General features: G+C 38.2%; 1 protein-coding gene across 1 annotated transcript in view; it reads left to right on the top strand.

Moving 5' to 3' along the window:
- Positions 1-14,913, top strand: part of sntg2 (syntrophin, gamma 2) — a 260,468-nt gene that overhangs the window by 85,710 nt on the left and 159,845 nt on the right. The window contains exons 5-6 of the mRNA XM_059983452.1: positions 14,367-14,410; positions 14,534-14,575. Coding sequence (XP_059839435.1) covers positions 14,367-14,410; positions 14,534-14,575 — 86 coding nt within the window. The remainder of the gene's footprint in view (positions 1-14,366; positions 14,411-14,533; positions 14,576-14,913) is intronic.

Below are 14,913 nucleotides of genomic sequence, written 5' to 3'. Positions count from 1 at the left end.
AGAAGACAGTCCAAAAATAGAATTAAACTGTCTGATGAGAACTGCACCTGATTTTAGTACAGAGACTGGAGTGTGTAACAAACACTCAAGCTATTAGGGTAGAGATGATTTATATCAAAGCAGATTGAGCTTTCCTTAAATATTTGCGCAGCTACACAGATTCTGTGCTCCTGGCATGAAGCTGCATTCAGAAGGTATATGACTTCGACAGAGACAGATCATCAATACTGTGGCAATAAATTGTCCTTCCTTGTTTCTTTCAAATACAGCTCTACAAGTGTACTGGACAGTTGAAATTCCTTGCAATTATCGGACATCACATGGCAGTGAAATAATGTGTAAGCAGAGTGCTTATTGTTGCACCTGCTATGCATTGTATTCCATTCTTCAAATATGACACAATCCAAATCTCCCTTGGCTTGGCACAATGGATTTTCTCTGGATAAGTTTTATACCCAATGGCCAGAACAATGGGCAGAAGTACCCTTTGATTCTATATTTGTTTATGCATTCAGCCAAGAATAATAAGAGCAGATATGTGAGTAACAATAGATAAACATTCCTCCCTATGCTCTAAATGCTCCAAACTGGTATTGCATAAGGTGTAAACACCCACACCATCTCCAAAAGAAATTCTTAAAAAGTGTGTAGAAATGAACTGCCGTCATAATTTTCACCTTGATCAGGTGAAATAAGAATGGCATACTTCCCATTCTAACCGCCAGTAGGAGCTTACAGATGCTCATTATTGATGTCTGGCCATTGGGAAGGGAGTTGTCTCTGATAAGACTGCTATCATATAAGTCACAGTGTAAACCATGGAAAAGGTCGCTATGTGGTTGAGGGATGGCTGCATGCTGTTCAGTGTGCTTCAGCACGTCGAATTTACTGGTCTGATTGACTCCTGAGTGTACCCAAGCCATAGTGAACTATGCATTAAATAAGGAGGCAGTGATCACTCTTGTACAGTAAACAAGTGAAATTTAGAGAAAGAATTCAAAGATCACTGAGGGTAACTCTAATGAACTAACATAAAGCTGGCTTGTGAGAAATGAGGCTGTGCATAGGGCATTAATGTGGCTTTAATCATCTTTTTTTTCCTGTGTGCAAACTGTTCTTGTTTGTTTTTCATTTCTGAATCAATAGCAAAAATAGTAACTTCCTCTAAAAGCTCCAGTTTCCAGTGAGAAAAATATGCATTACACAACCTGTGACATATTTAAAGGTAGGACAGATGCTGAACAAAATTCTGATTCACGAAGGTGAATTTAATGTTGGCTAAATTTCCCACTAGATGCTAATTAAGCTGATAATGTTTTCTTGAATGACCCAGCATTTGCAAAAAGGTTTTTATGCTCAATTTACACATAAATATCATGTGCTAGTGGTCCAAACTCTGGATATCTTTATGCAGTGTACTTCTACTCTGAAAGCATTTTTTCTCAGAATAGTTCAAAGTAAAATATTTGTGTGCTTGATGATGAGATTGTGGATGCAAATATGATCTATTTACAGAGTACATACTTTTCTGCTGGATCCACTCTGCTTACAAAATTTATAACATAAAAAGATGCTGCCACACAGAAGGGTAGAAAAGTAGAAAAAAGTGATTGTTGGCTTCAAGTTGGAATTTTTCATAATATAAATAGTACTTTCATAAACCCTTTGAAAAGCAACTACCTGAGCAAGTAGAGATTTTACAATTGTTTCATAAAAACAAGCAGTTACTGTAGACATGCTGTCATCTTCAAACATCAAATAGATTTCATAATTATCCTGTAATCCCCAAATCCCTTCTATATGTCATCAGACAAGTGAGATATTACTTTGACTGAATACCCAAACCTCTTAATAAGGACGCAGATGTTGTCTGTAAGTACAGATAATACGCTGCTTACAGAGTATCATCAGACAAGAAAAATCGGTTATTGTATATGAATATTTTTTACAGGCTGATCTGAAAACAAGCAGCCTGTAGTGTAGCTTATGATTCCCTCATGAATGATATGATTCATTTCATTCAAAGGGCATCATCACACATCAAATTATGAACGGTCCTGAAATATTCATGTAAGTTTCACTGTGGATTCGTGCAGTGAAGAATGATAACCATGATGATAATTATTATTGTTTAACCTTCATAGAATTTGTTTCATATATGTGATTTCCACTCCACCTTTATCAACTTCAGTAACACTCTAAGCAATTTAGCTTGGTGATGGGTCTGGACATGCAGGTTGAAGTGCAGGTTAATATCAATGGAAAGATTATTACAAACCAATGTTGCAAAAGAAGTTCAGAATCTACTGTGTATCCAGACTTAATCCAGCCAATAACACTCGAGTCAAATTCAGTGAAATTACCTTCATAGTTCAGATTCAGATTCAGATTAATTTATGACCTGTACATCCCAACTAACACCCCATATTCTTCCTTGCTCACACCCCTTTTGTGTCTGTGTCTCTATCTCCAGCAAACATTTCCTTTCTCCTAGGTCTTCCCCATGCTTTTGCAGGAGACACAACACCTGTTCTTTTATATCTTTCCATCCTCATCTAAAGTGTTTCCAATAGGTTTTTTCCAGGTGAGCTTGCCACTCGTGCACTTCTTGGTAAACTCTGAGGAAATGAAAATGATGAAAAGCCACACACTGCAAGGAGATGAACATTGTCAAGAAAAAAATCTTCAGATGCTGGAAATCGAAGCATTACACACACAGTGCTGGAGGAACTCAGGTCAGGCAGCGTCTATGGAAAAGAGTAAACAGTCAATGTTTCAGGTTGAGTCTCTTTTCCATCAATGTTGCCTGGCCTGCTGAGTTCCTCCAACATTTTGTTGGTATTGAAATGAACATAAGACCATAAGACATAGGAGTAGAATTAGGCTATTAAGCCCATTGAGTCCACTGCACCATTTCATCATGGCTGATCCCAGATCCCATTCAACCCAATACACCTGCCCTTTCACCATGTTCCTTGATTCCCCAACCAATCAGGAATCTATCAACTTCTGCTTTAAATATACTCACAGACTTGCTCTCCACCCCAGTCTGTGGTAGAACATTCCACAGATTCACCACTCTTTGGCTAAAAACAATTCCTCCTTACTTCTATTCTGAAAGGTTGCCCTTCAATTTTGATGCTGTCCCCTGTACTTCTGGATACCCCCACCAGAGGAAACATCCTCTCCACCTCCACCTTATCTAGTCCTTTCAACAATTTGGTAGGTTTCAATGAAATCCCAACACATTCTTCTAAATTCCAGTGAGTACAGGCCAAAAGCTGCCAAATGATCCTCATATGTTAACCCCTTCAGTCCCAGAATCATCATCATGAACCTCCTCTGGACTCTCTGCAATGACAATGCATCATTTCTGAAATAAGGGGCCCCAAACAGTTGACAATTCTCTAAGTGTGACTGGACTAGTGACTTAAAAACTTCAGCATTGTCCCCTTGTTTTTATATTCTATTCCACTTGAAATAAATGCCAGCATTGTATTTGCCTTCTTTATCACAAACTCAACCTGAAAATTAACTTTCTGGGAGTCCTGCATGAGTCCTTTTGCACCTTGGATGTTTGAATTTTCTCCTCGTTTAGATCATTTTCTGCACAATTGATCGTTTTAACAAAATGCATTATCTTACAGTTCTGGACACTGTATTCCATCTACCACTTTTTTGCTCATTCTTCTAATTTATCTAAGTCCTGCTGTAATCACATTGCTTCCTCAGCACTATCTACCTCTCCACCTATCTTCATATTATCCACAAGCTTTGCTACAAAGCCATCAATTCTACTATCTATATCATTGACAAACAAGGTGAACAGTTGTGGTGTTAATACTAACCCCGAAGAACAGCACTAGTCACTGGCAGCCAGCCAGAAAAGGCCCTTTTTATTGTTACTCACTGCCTCTTGCCTATCAGCCATTCCTCTGTCCATGCCAGTACATTTACTGTAACACCATAGGATTTTATCTTTTTAAGCAGTGTGGCAAATTATCAAATGCCTTCTCAAAGTCTCAATAAATGAAATCCACTGCCTCCCCTTTTCCCACCCTGCTTGTTACTTCCTCAAAGAATTCTAACAAATTTGTCAGGGAAGATTTCTCCTCACAGAAACCATGCTAACTTTGACTCATTTTATCATTAGTCTCTAAGTACCCTGTAAACTCATTTAATAATGGACTCTAACACTTCCCCAACCACTGAGGTTAGGCTAACTAGCCCTATAATTTCCTCTCTTTTGTCTTCTTCCCTTCTTAAATCTTCCCTTTTCAATCTTCTAGTCCTCTAGGACCATACCATAATCAAGTGATTCTTGAAAGATCATGACCAATGCATGTTCAGCTACCTCCCTCAGGACTCTGGGAAATAGTCCATCGGAGCAGGTGATTTGTCTGCCTTAAGACCTTTGAGTTTGCCTAGAACTTTTTCCTTTGTAATAGAAATAGCACTCATTCCTGCTTCCTTACACTCACGGACCTCCGATATACAGCTAGTGTATTTCACAGTAAAGACTGAAGCAAAGTACTTATTAAGTTCATCTGCCATTTTTTGGTTTCCCATTACTACCTCACCAGCATCATTTTCCAGTGGTCCAACATCAATTCTCACTGCCCTTTTACACTTTATATAACTGAAAAATCTTAGTGTGGCCTGCTTTATGTTATTGGTTAGTTTGCACTCATATTTCATATTTTCCATTGTAGTTGCATTTTGCTAGATTTTAAAAGCTTCCCAATCATCCAACTTCCCACTCACTTTTATGACCCTATATGCCCTTTCCTTGGTTTTTATGCAGTCACTAACTTCCCTTGTCAGCAATGATTCCCTAGCCCTGCCATTTGAGAACAACTTCTTTTGCGAGATACATCTATCCTGTGCCTTATGAACTATTCCCAGAAACCTCAGCCACCTCTACTCTGCCATCATCCCAGTATTCCCCTCCAATCCACCTGGGCAAGCTCCTCTCTCATTATTCTGTAATTCTCTTTATTCCATTGTGATACTGATACATGTGACTTATGCTTCTCCCTCTCAAATTGCAGTATGAATTCAATCATATTATGATCACTGCCTCCTAAGGGCTCCTTTCCGTTAAGCTGACTAATAAGATCTGGGTTATTACACAACACCCAATCAAAGATGTCTCTTCTACTAGTAGGGTCAAGCACAAGCTGTTCTAAAAAACCATCTCATAGGCATTCAACAAATTCCCTCCCTTACAACTGAAACCAACCTGAATTTCCTAATCTGCTTGCATATTGAAGTCACTCATAATAATTGTGACATTACCCTTTCCAGCTCCCTTTACAATCTCAACCCCACATCTTGGCTACTTGGAGGCCTATACATGATTCCAATAATTTTTTTTTTTACCTTTGCAGTTTCTTAATTCCACCCACAAATTCAACATTCCGTGACCCTATGTCTTTCTAAAGATGTAATTCCATCTCTTACCAATGGAGTCACACCACTGCCTATAACTTCTTGCCCATCCTTTCAATACCAAATATATCCTTTGATGTTAAACTTCTAACTATGACCTTCTTTCAGCCATGATTCAGTGAGGCCCATGTCATTCCGACCAATCTCTAATTGAGCCACAAGTTCATCCATCTCATTGCAAAAGCTACGTGCATTTAAATACAGCATCATCAAGTGGCGGCTTAGACACTTTTTAAAGCAGTTTTGTTTCTGCTGAGGTAGTAATATTTGCTAATACAGATCTCTCAATCTAGAGCGCTTAAAATAGTCACTGCTTCCAGGTCATCTGTGAAAATTAAGCTATAGGAAAAGATTGGGGAAATGAAATTGATGGAGTTCAGCATTCTTGGTAAGCTGACTGTCATAAGGAATATGAAAACTGAACCCAATTTGGTAGCAGAGCTTTAGTTGGAGGGGTCATCTCTTAATTTATCATATGTCACCAAGCAACAGCAATAAAGGCCCCAGTTAATTTTTCTCCTAGCTTATAGAGTCAAAGAGCATGGAAACATGGTCCATTCACTCAATTGCTACGTGACAACAGAAATTGGGCATCTAACCTAGTTGTCATTGTTGTTGGTATCCATCTGTCTCAAAGGGCAATGGGTGATGATGATTATCCTCACAAGCCTGGGCAAAAGCTGTGGAGATCCTGCGATGCTCAGCTATCAATATCCCCATCTCAGCCTCACTAGTGTAGTCCAAGGAAAGCTTATGAAGCTTTATGATTGGCACCAGCTTGGCTATAGGAGCTGCCAGAAGGATGATCAATGACACCCAGCTGCTTTATGGACTTCACTAAGGACTTGCTGTCAGAGTTTACTTCCCTAGCCTTTGTCACTCCTGAGGCTACCCACAAGGCAGTGGGTCTATTTACCCATAGCTGGGGATCGGGTTCACGAGCACCGGGGTGTGTCCACACTCCAGTGGGCCCGCGTGCTACGAGTGCAGGGGCCAGACCTCCTCCCCATCCTCCATAGTTCAGCCTGAGTCCAAATGGAGCTCAGTTTCCATGTGTCACCAGTGAGGAGGCACTGCATGATGCCACTTGGAAAGGCTATTTACTGGCAGGGAGACACTTATGCACTCAGCTCTCCTTATCACATGACTGCTAGCTAGTGGTGGAAGCTGAAAGTGAGAGCGACACTCACTTCCCACCATTCTACTACATTAGATGCATCACAACAACCATTTTGATACTAAAGCCGTCCCAGCCTACATTTGGCCTATATTCATGTACCTTTCTAACTGTTTTTTAAAAGCTATTATTGTACATGCCTCAACCACCTCCTCTGACAGCTCATTGTACATACATACCTCAATTTCAGTGTATAAAAAAAAAAGACTCCCTCAAGTTCCTATTTTATCTTTCCCCTCACCTAGACTTATGTCTTCTAGTTCTTGATCCCCTACACCTGGGACAAAGTCTGTACTTGAATAGCCAATTAAGCAACATTGTTTTAATTGCTGCTGTACATTGGCTTTATGTGAAATAAGGCAATTTAATAATTAGAACAGCACTCACCTCACAAAACTAAATGATAACTCAAGAAAAAATTCACAATGAAATTGAATGACAGATCCTTTCTCCTCAATAACACAAGAATCTCCTTCTGTTCTGGTTCTCTTTTATTACTTTGTGTTCAAGTTACAAAGGGTACTGTTTGCCCAGTTCAGCATAACTACTTATCATTTATCTTTATTCTTGGGCTGTATAGTGATAATAAATTACACTTTTATTTCTGGATTGTACAATCTCTCCAAGCACCATTCAATTTCATACCATCCCCATTATCTCCCGTTGGTGCAATTCATTTCTTTCCCATTCTAATTCAGAGTATATAAAAATGAAGCTTTATGTAGATATTTTCACACAGAGAGCAACAACTCTTGCCTTAATTAAGATTTTTATGTTCACTTATCTGTAGCATAATTTCCAGGACACACTGACAAGTTATATTTTGTTCAGTATCATTATTTTGTAATTTCTCAAAACTTTTGACTTAAATGTGAATGTTTTTTCAAAGTTCAAAGTTTAAAGTAAATTTATTATCAAATTACTGCACATATACTGTATGTCACCATATACAACCCTAAGGTTCCTTTTCTTCCAGGCAATCCTGGTAAATACAATAAGCATAATAGAATCAATGAAAGAACACACCCAACAGAAAGGACAATAATCAATGTGAAAAAGAGAAAAACAAACTAACTATGCAAATATGAAAAATGGGAGAATAAAAAAAATAATAACAATAATAAATAAGCAAAAGATATCAAGAACATGAGATGACGAGCCCTTGATTGTGAGCAGTTCTGGGATGGGATCTGTGAAGTTGAGTGGTTATCCCCTCTGGGGTTCAAGAGCTTGATGGTTGAGTGATATTAACTGTTCTTAAACCTGGTGTTGTGAGTCTTATGACTCCTGTACCTTTTTCCTGATGGCAGCTGTGAGAAGAGATCATGGCCTGGATGGTTGGGGTCCTTAATGATGGATTCTACTTTCATGTGAAAGCACTCCATGTAGATGGGAGGGTTTTATCCATGATGGACTAGATTGTATCCAATACTTTTTGTAGGTTTTTCCGTACAAAAGCATTGGTATTTCCATAGCAGACCATGATGCAGCCAGTAAATTTTCTCTCCATCACACATACAAAAAAGATAGTCAAATTTTTAGATGACATGCCAAATATTTGCAAACCCCTAAGAAAGTAGAAACATTGCTCTGCTTTCTTCGTAATAGCGGTTACATGCTGGACCCAGGACAGATCTTCTGACGTGATAGCACTGAGGAATTTAAATTTTATGGCTCTCGGCACCTCTGATCCCCCAATGAGGACTGGCTCATGTACCTCCGGTTTTCTCCTCTTGAAGCAAATAATCATCTCCTTGGTCCAGCTGGCGTTGAGTGTTGTTCTGGCACCTCTTGTTCAAATTTATAACCCTCTTCTTATATGCTGAATTGTCACCATTCTTCATTTGGGCCATGGTAGTGGTGTCGTTGGCAAAACTTAAATATGGCATTGAAGCTGTGCCTAGCCTCACAGTCATAAGTATAAAACAAGTAGAGCAGGCTTTTATAAATGTTTTAAATGAATTTTAAACATTTTTTAAAAACCTGTATAGTTGGTCTATACAATAAATTAGAGCAGTGACATGTAATGTCCATGTTATATTGTTGCTATGGTAGGCCTGAATAAATTTGTTCCATTCTATATTGGCTGAACATATTTATGGGATTAATTAAAGCAGAGTAAAGAGTGCTGTTTTCCATGTAAGAGTACGTTATTCATTTACTTACATTATTATGTACGACACATAGACTCATAATCCACCATAATATATGACTCATAATATGTAATACTGAAGGATGCTCATCAGCATATCATTCCTGTTCAAGATCTTCTTATTTACAGATTAATTACAGATTTATCAAATTATTTTTGGAAACTGCCATTGAATTTCATTTTCAATACCTTAATATGTGTTGGTGGTTGGCATCCATCTGCCTTGAAGGAAAATGGATGATGATGATCATCATTACAAGCCTGGGTAAAAGCTATGGAGATTCTGAGATGCCCAGTCATCAAGAATCCCCTCTCTGCCTCACCAGTGTAGTCCAAAGGAAAGCTTAGGAAGCAATATGTTTAACACCAGCTTGGCTGCAGGAGCTGCTGGAAGGATGTTCAATGACATCCAGCCACCTGTGGGCTTCCCTAAGGACTTGCTGTCTGGATTTACTCCCATAGACTTTGTCTCTCCTGAGGCTGCCTACAAAGTAGTGGGGCTATTTACCCATAGCTGGAGATTTGGTTCATGAGCACTAGGGCATGTCCACATACTGGTGGGCCTGCGTTTATGGATTTGGACTGTGGACTATCAACTTTTTCAGTCTCATAGTTTCTTCGCCTCAGGACTTGCGCACGCTTCCTCTGCAGAATCTTCTTGGAGACAGCTGTGTAATAAAGTTTAGTTTCTGCATTCTGTCTTTTCACCTGTTCTTTCTCATTTTTTTTGTTGTGTGAGTAGAGGGGGATTCAAGGACCAATGTTCTTGCTGTTTTTTATGCAGGAGTGGGGGTTTTGGGGGTCAACGTTCTTGTTGCACTTTTGTTAGTTTTTTTTGTCTGGAGGGAGGGGGATTTGGGGGCCGATATTCTTGTGCATTTTGTTCAGGGAAGGTGGGTTTGGGGAAGGGGGTTGATGATCGTGCTGCTGTTCATTTTTTTTGTGCGGGGAGTGAGGTTGCTGAACTGACTTCCCTGGTTTGTCTTTGTTTTGTGGCTTCCTGCTGAAGAAGAATCTCAAAGTTGTATACTGCGTACTGTACAGATATTTGAAAATAATAGAACCTTTGAGCCTTTTTTATGATCATAGCTGTTCACGTGAACTTGAACTTCTACGCATTTCCTACATTACAAAACTGATGTCACTCTAAACGTACAGCCACACCCCAGGTTATGTAAGGATTCCATTCATGAGAATGGTCGTTGTAAACTGATTTTTAAAAATGAACAACTTCAATAAGGGTCAAAAATATGAATATATATTTATTTTATTCTCCTGTTTAGTTACGATGGTATAGAATCAGAATATTTTGCATCTAATGGCTAGTTTTGATGGTCTTCAAGTATCACTAGATGTTATATGGATTGGTAAAAGACAAAGCTAATGGATATACATTTAAGTATAAAACATCAAACTGCTTCCTTTAAAGAGTTCATGTGTTGTCATTTTAGTTAACAAATACTGCCAACAGAAGGCTAATTGATCATTCATCTGGATTTTCTTAAATGAAAAGTGAACTGACGCAGAATGATTGAAGTTTGTTCCCATGCTATCATTACTTGAGAAGGTATTACATCATGTGAAGTGCTTTGAGGCATCTGATGTGATGGCATGCAGTATTTTTATGAAGTTCATCTACAGCAGCCAGATAGGATACTATCAGTCTTCTTTCCAGTCACCTCACCGAAAAAGGCAAAGCTAATCACTTTCAAAGCTAATCACTTACATGACCTCCTACTGTGAACTAGAAGCTGCGTTCTTATATAGACATACCTGTTTGACTACTGCAGGAACAACTGTTTTTGTTGGAGACTTTCAAATTAACTAGCTGTTATGGTTATTCTATAATTCCTGAAGAGCTATATCTTTCTTTAACTAACTATCCTGTCTTGAAAAATGCATTAAAATTTATGGGAGAAGTTGTGTAGGGTCAGACCTCTGTAACTCAGGTCTTCAATAACCTGGGAACACTCTCTCCATCAGCTGCAAAGGGCTTTAAGAGATTATGAGGTTGCAGAGTTGTTCAATAAATAACTTTTACTTATTTTCTCATTTCTCCCCTCTTTCTTTGACAATTACTGATGCACTCTAGAACATGGAATGCATCACAAGATTAAACTGATCTCATGAAAAGCAGCTTATAGTAGATTTTGGACAGTAGATATAGGAGATTTTGAACAGTTTCTTTTCTTCGGTATTCACTAAGGAGAAGGATATTGAATTGTGTAAGGGAAACAAGTAGGGAAGTTATGGAAGCTATAACAATTAAAGAGGAGGAAGTACTGGTGCTTTTAAGGAATATATAAGTGGATAAATCTCCAGGCCCTGACAGGATTTTCTCTAGGACCTTGAGGGAAGTTAGTGTAGAAATAGCAGGGGCTCTGACAGAAATATTTCAAATATCATTAGAAATGGGGATGGTGCTGGAGGATTGGCATATTGCTCATGTGGTTCTATTGTTTAAAAAAGGTTCTAACAGTAAACCTAGCAATTATAGGCCTGTCAATTTGATGTCAGTTGTGGGTAAATTAATTGTAAGTATTCTTAGAGATGGTATATATAATTATCTGGATAGACAGGGTCTGTTTAGGAATAGTCAACATGGATTTGTGCGGGAAGGTCATGTTTGACAAATCTTATTGAATTTTTTGAAGAGGTCATGAGGAAAGTTGATGAGGGTAAAGCAGTGGATGTTATCTATGTGGACTTCAGTAAGACCTTTAAGATTCCGCACAGAAGGTTAGTTAAGAAGGTTCAATTGTTAGGTATTAATATTGAAGTAGTAAAATGGATTCAACAGTGGCTGGATGGGAGATGCCAGAGAGTAGTGGTGAATAACTGATTGTCAGGTTGGAGGCCGGTGACTAGTGGTGTGCCTCAGGGATCTGTACTGGGTTCAATATTGCTTGTCATTTACGTTAATGATCTGAATGATGGGTGGTAAATTGGATTAGTAAATATGCAGATGATACTAAGGTAGGTGGCGTTGTGGATAATGAGGTAGGTTTTCAAAGTTTGCAGAGAGATTTAGGCCAGTTAGAAGAGTGGGTTGAATGATGCCAGATGGAGTTTAATGCTGATAAGTGTGAGGTGCTACATTTTGGTAGGAATAATCCAAATAGGACGTACATGGTAAATGGTAGGGCATTGAAGAATGCAGTAGAACAGAGTGATCTAGGAATAATGGTGCTTAGTTCCCTGAAGGTGGAATCTCATGTGGATAGGGTCGTGAAGAAAGCTTTTGGTATGCTGGCCTTTATAAATCAGAGCATTGAGTATAAGAGTTGGGATGTAATGTTAAGATTGTACAAGGCATTGGTAAGCCCAAATTTGGAGTATTGTGTACAGTTCAGGTTACCGAATTATAGGAAAGATGTCAACAAAATAAAGAGAGTACAGAGGAGATTTACTAGAATGTTACCTGGGTTTCAGCACCTAAGTTACAGGGAAAGATTGAACAAGTTAGGTCTTTATTCTTTGGAGCGTAGAAGGTTGAGGGGGGACTTGATAGAGGTATTTAAAATTATGGGGGGGATAGATAGAGTTGACGTGGATAGGCTTTTTCCATTGAGAGTAGGAGAGATTCAAACAAGGGGACATGAGTTGAGACTTAGGGGGCAAAAGTTTAAAGGTAGCATGAGGGGGAGTTTCTTTACTCAGAGAATGGTAGTTGTGTGAAATGAGCTTCCAGTAGAAGTGGTAGAGGCAGGTTCGGTATTGTCATTTAAAGCAAAATTGGATAGGTATATGGACAGGAGAGGAATGGAGGGTTATGGGCTGAGTGCGGGTCAGTGGGATTAGGTGAGAGTAAGTGCTCGGCATGGACTAGAAGGGCCAAGATGGCCTGTTTCCATGCTGTAATTGTTATATGGTTATATGATTATAGTAATTGTCTTTATTTCTTACAGTCAGCTTTACTAACAGCATTAAGAAAAGGCTGGAGTCATCAATCTTCAGGATCTATCAATATCCCTTAATACTCAGGCTTATGTCAGGTGCCATATTTCTTTTAAGTATGAAACATCAAACTGATTCCTTTAAAAATTTAATATGTTGTCATTTTAGTTAACAAATACAACCAACAAAAAGCTAATTGATCATTCGTCTGGATATTTTTTTTAATGGAAAGTGACCTGGCGCAGAATGATTGAAGTTTGTTCCCATGATACCCTTACTTTAGAAGGTATTATTACATCATGTGAAGTGCTTTGAGGCATCTGATGTGATGGAATGCCGTATTTTTATGAATTTCACCTACAGTAAGCAAAGAGGACACCATCAGTCTTCCTTCCACTCACCTCACAGGCTGTCTAAATCACTAAATCAGTTTGTCATTTCAAGGCATTCCATGATCTTTGATAGTTGATTTAAAATTAGTTGCAAAATATAGCATGGTTATAAGCAATGCACACAAAACGTTGGAGGAACTCAGCAGGCCTGCCGAAGTGTTTCGGCCCGAAACATCAACAGTGCATTATTCCATACATGTTGCCTGGCCTGCTGAGTTCCTCCAGTATTTTGTGTATGTTGCTCAGATTTACAGCATCTGCAGATTTTCTCTCTTGTGCATGGTTAAAAGCTTTATTATGTTAATTACATGTATGTAACTTTTAATATCGTGATAACATTTAATTCTGTGCACTGTCAATATTCCATATAATTCTGATATATCTTTATGCACGATTATGGTTGTCATTAAAAGCTTTTCAGGAATATAGAACATGTCAGTGGAGAATCTGTCAATGATGAACCATGGTTTTCCAATCCTAGTTTTGGAATATCCAAATTGTTTCAACACTGATCAACAAATGCAAAGAAAGAAAAATACAACAAAATGAAATCTTTGAAACTCTATTTCATGATTCTGAAATAAAAGTGTACTGATTAATTTACCATTTAGATTTTTTCTTGTGATGTTTTGATTAATTTATATGGTTTTCACTCCCTGTTGAAAACCAAATAATTTTGCACATTTATTTCAAAATTTATCCAATGTGTCAACTCTTGTAGGAAGAAATATGATCAATAGTGCATTATACAGCTCTACAAAATGTGAAACAATGTCTCTTATTTTGATTTCTATCACAATATGTGGAAATGAGGTGACTTTTTTTTAATTTCGTATGACATTTTTCTTGACAGATTTAGTGATAATGGTACTTCATGCTTCTAAAGAAGAGTCAATTTCTGCTCCTGCAAATAAGTCTCTGAACATAGTGTCCTTTTTTTGTCATTGAATGATAATTCTGTGCAATTACATAATAAAGGCAATGGAAAGCTGACAGTAATGCCTTTTTCTGCAATCTTTACTTCTATCAAAGCCAGTAGTCTTTAGGGAGAAATGGAAAAGAGAATTCCAAATTCATCGGAACATATTTTATACATTTTACAAAGCTACTCTTGTAAGAGCTCCTGACACTGATAACAAAAGGCAAAGAATCTCACCTCCCTTTCAAACCTCCCTACTCCACAAAGAAAGGTGTTAGCTCTGGTCCTCACACTTTATTTGTTAAAAAGGTTCTTGTCTACAGATATGCTTTTGGTCATATTTCCTCACACAATTTCCCTTTCTCCTTTGATATGTAGCTGACCAGACTGGGATGTTGTTCGTTGGAGATGCAGTGCTGCAAGTTAGTGAGCTATTTCTGTTCATTTTGTTGTTTTTTAATCTATATTTAAAAGATGCTATGGTTAACTTATTAGAAGAAACTGCTCTTGGCAAGTATAATACTATGTTTTGTTATATTTTGCAGGTTAATGGCATTAACGTTGAAAATGCTACACATGAGGAAGTGGTGAGTGTTAATGGTGCCACGTTAGCATGATTCTATTACAGCTTGGAGCGTCAGAGTTCAGAGTTCAATTCCTACACCATCTGTAAAGTGTTTGTACAACCTCCCCGTGAACTAATGGGTTTCCTCCAGGTGTTCTAGTTCCCTCTCACATTCCAAAGATGTACCCGTTACTAGATTAATCAGTCATTGTAAATTGTCCTCTGATTAAGCTAGGGTTAAATAATGGGTTGCTGTTGGGAAATATAGCTCTTTGGGCTACAAATGGCTGTTCCGCGCTATGTTGCCAAATGAAAAATAAAAATAAAATGATTTTGACACTCTTTTTTAAATGTCTCAGA

This window comes from Hypanus sabinus, chromosome 10, assembly GCF_030144855.1.
Source record: "Hypanus sabinus isolate sHypSab1 chromosome 10, sHypSab1.hap1, whole genome shotgun sequence".
Lineage (NCBI taxonomy): Eukaryota > Metazoa > Chordata > Chondrichthyes > Myliobatiformes > Dasyatidae > Hypanus > Hypanus sabinus.
This window is presented reverse-complemented; position numbering and strand designations above follow the sequence as displayed.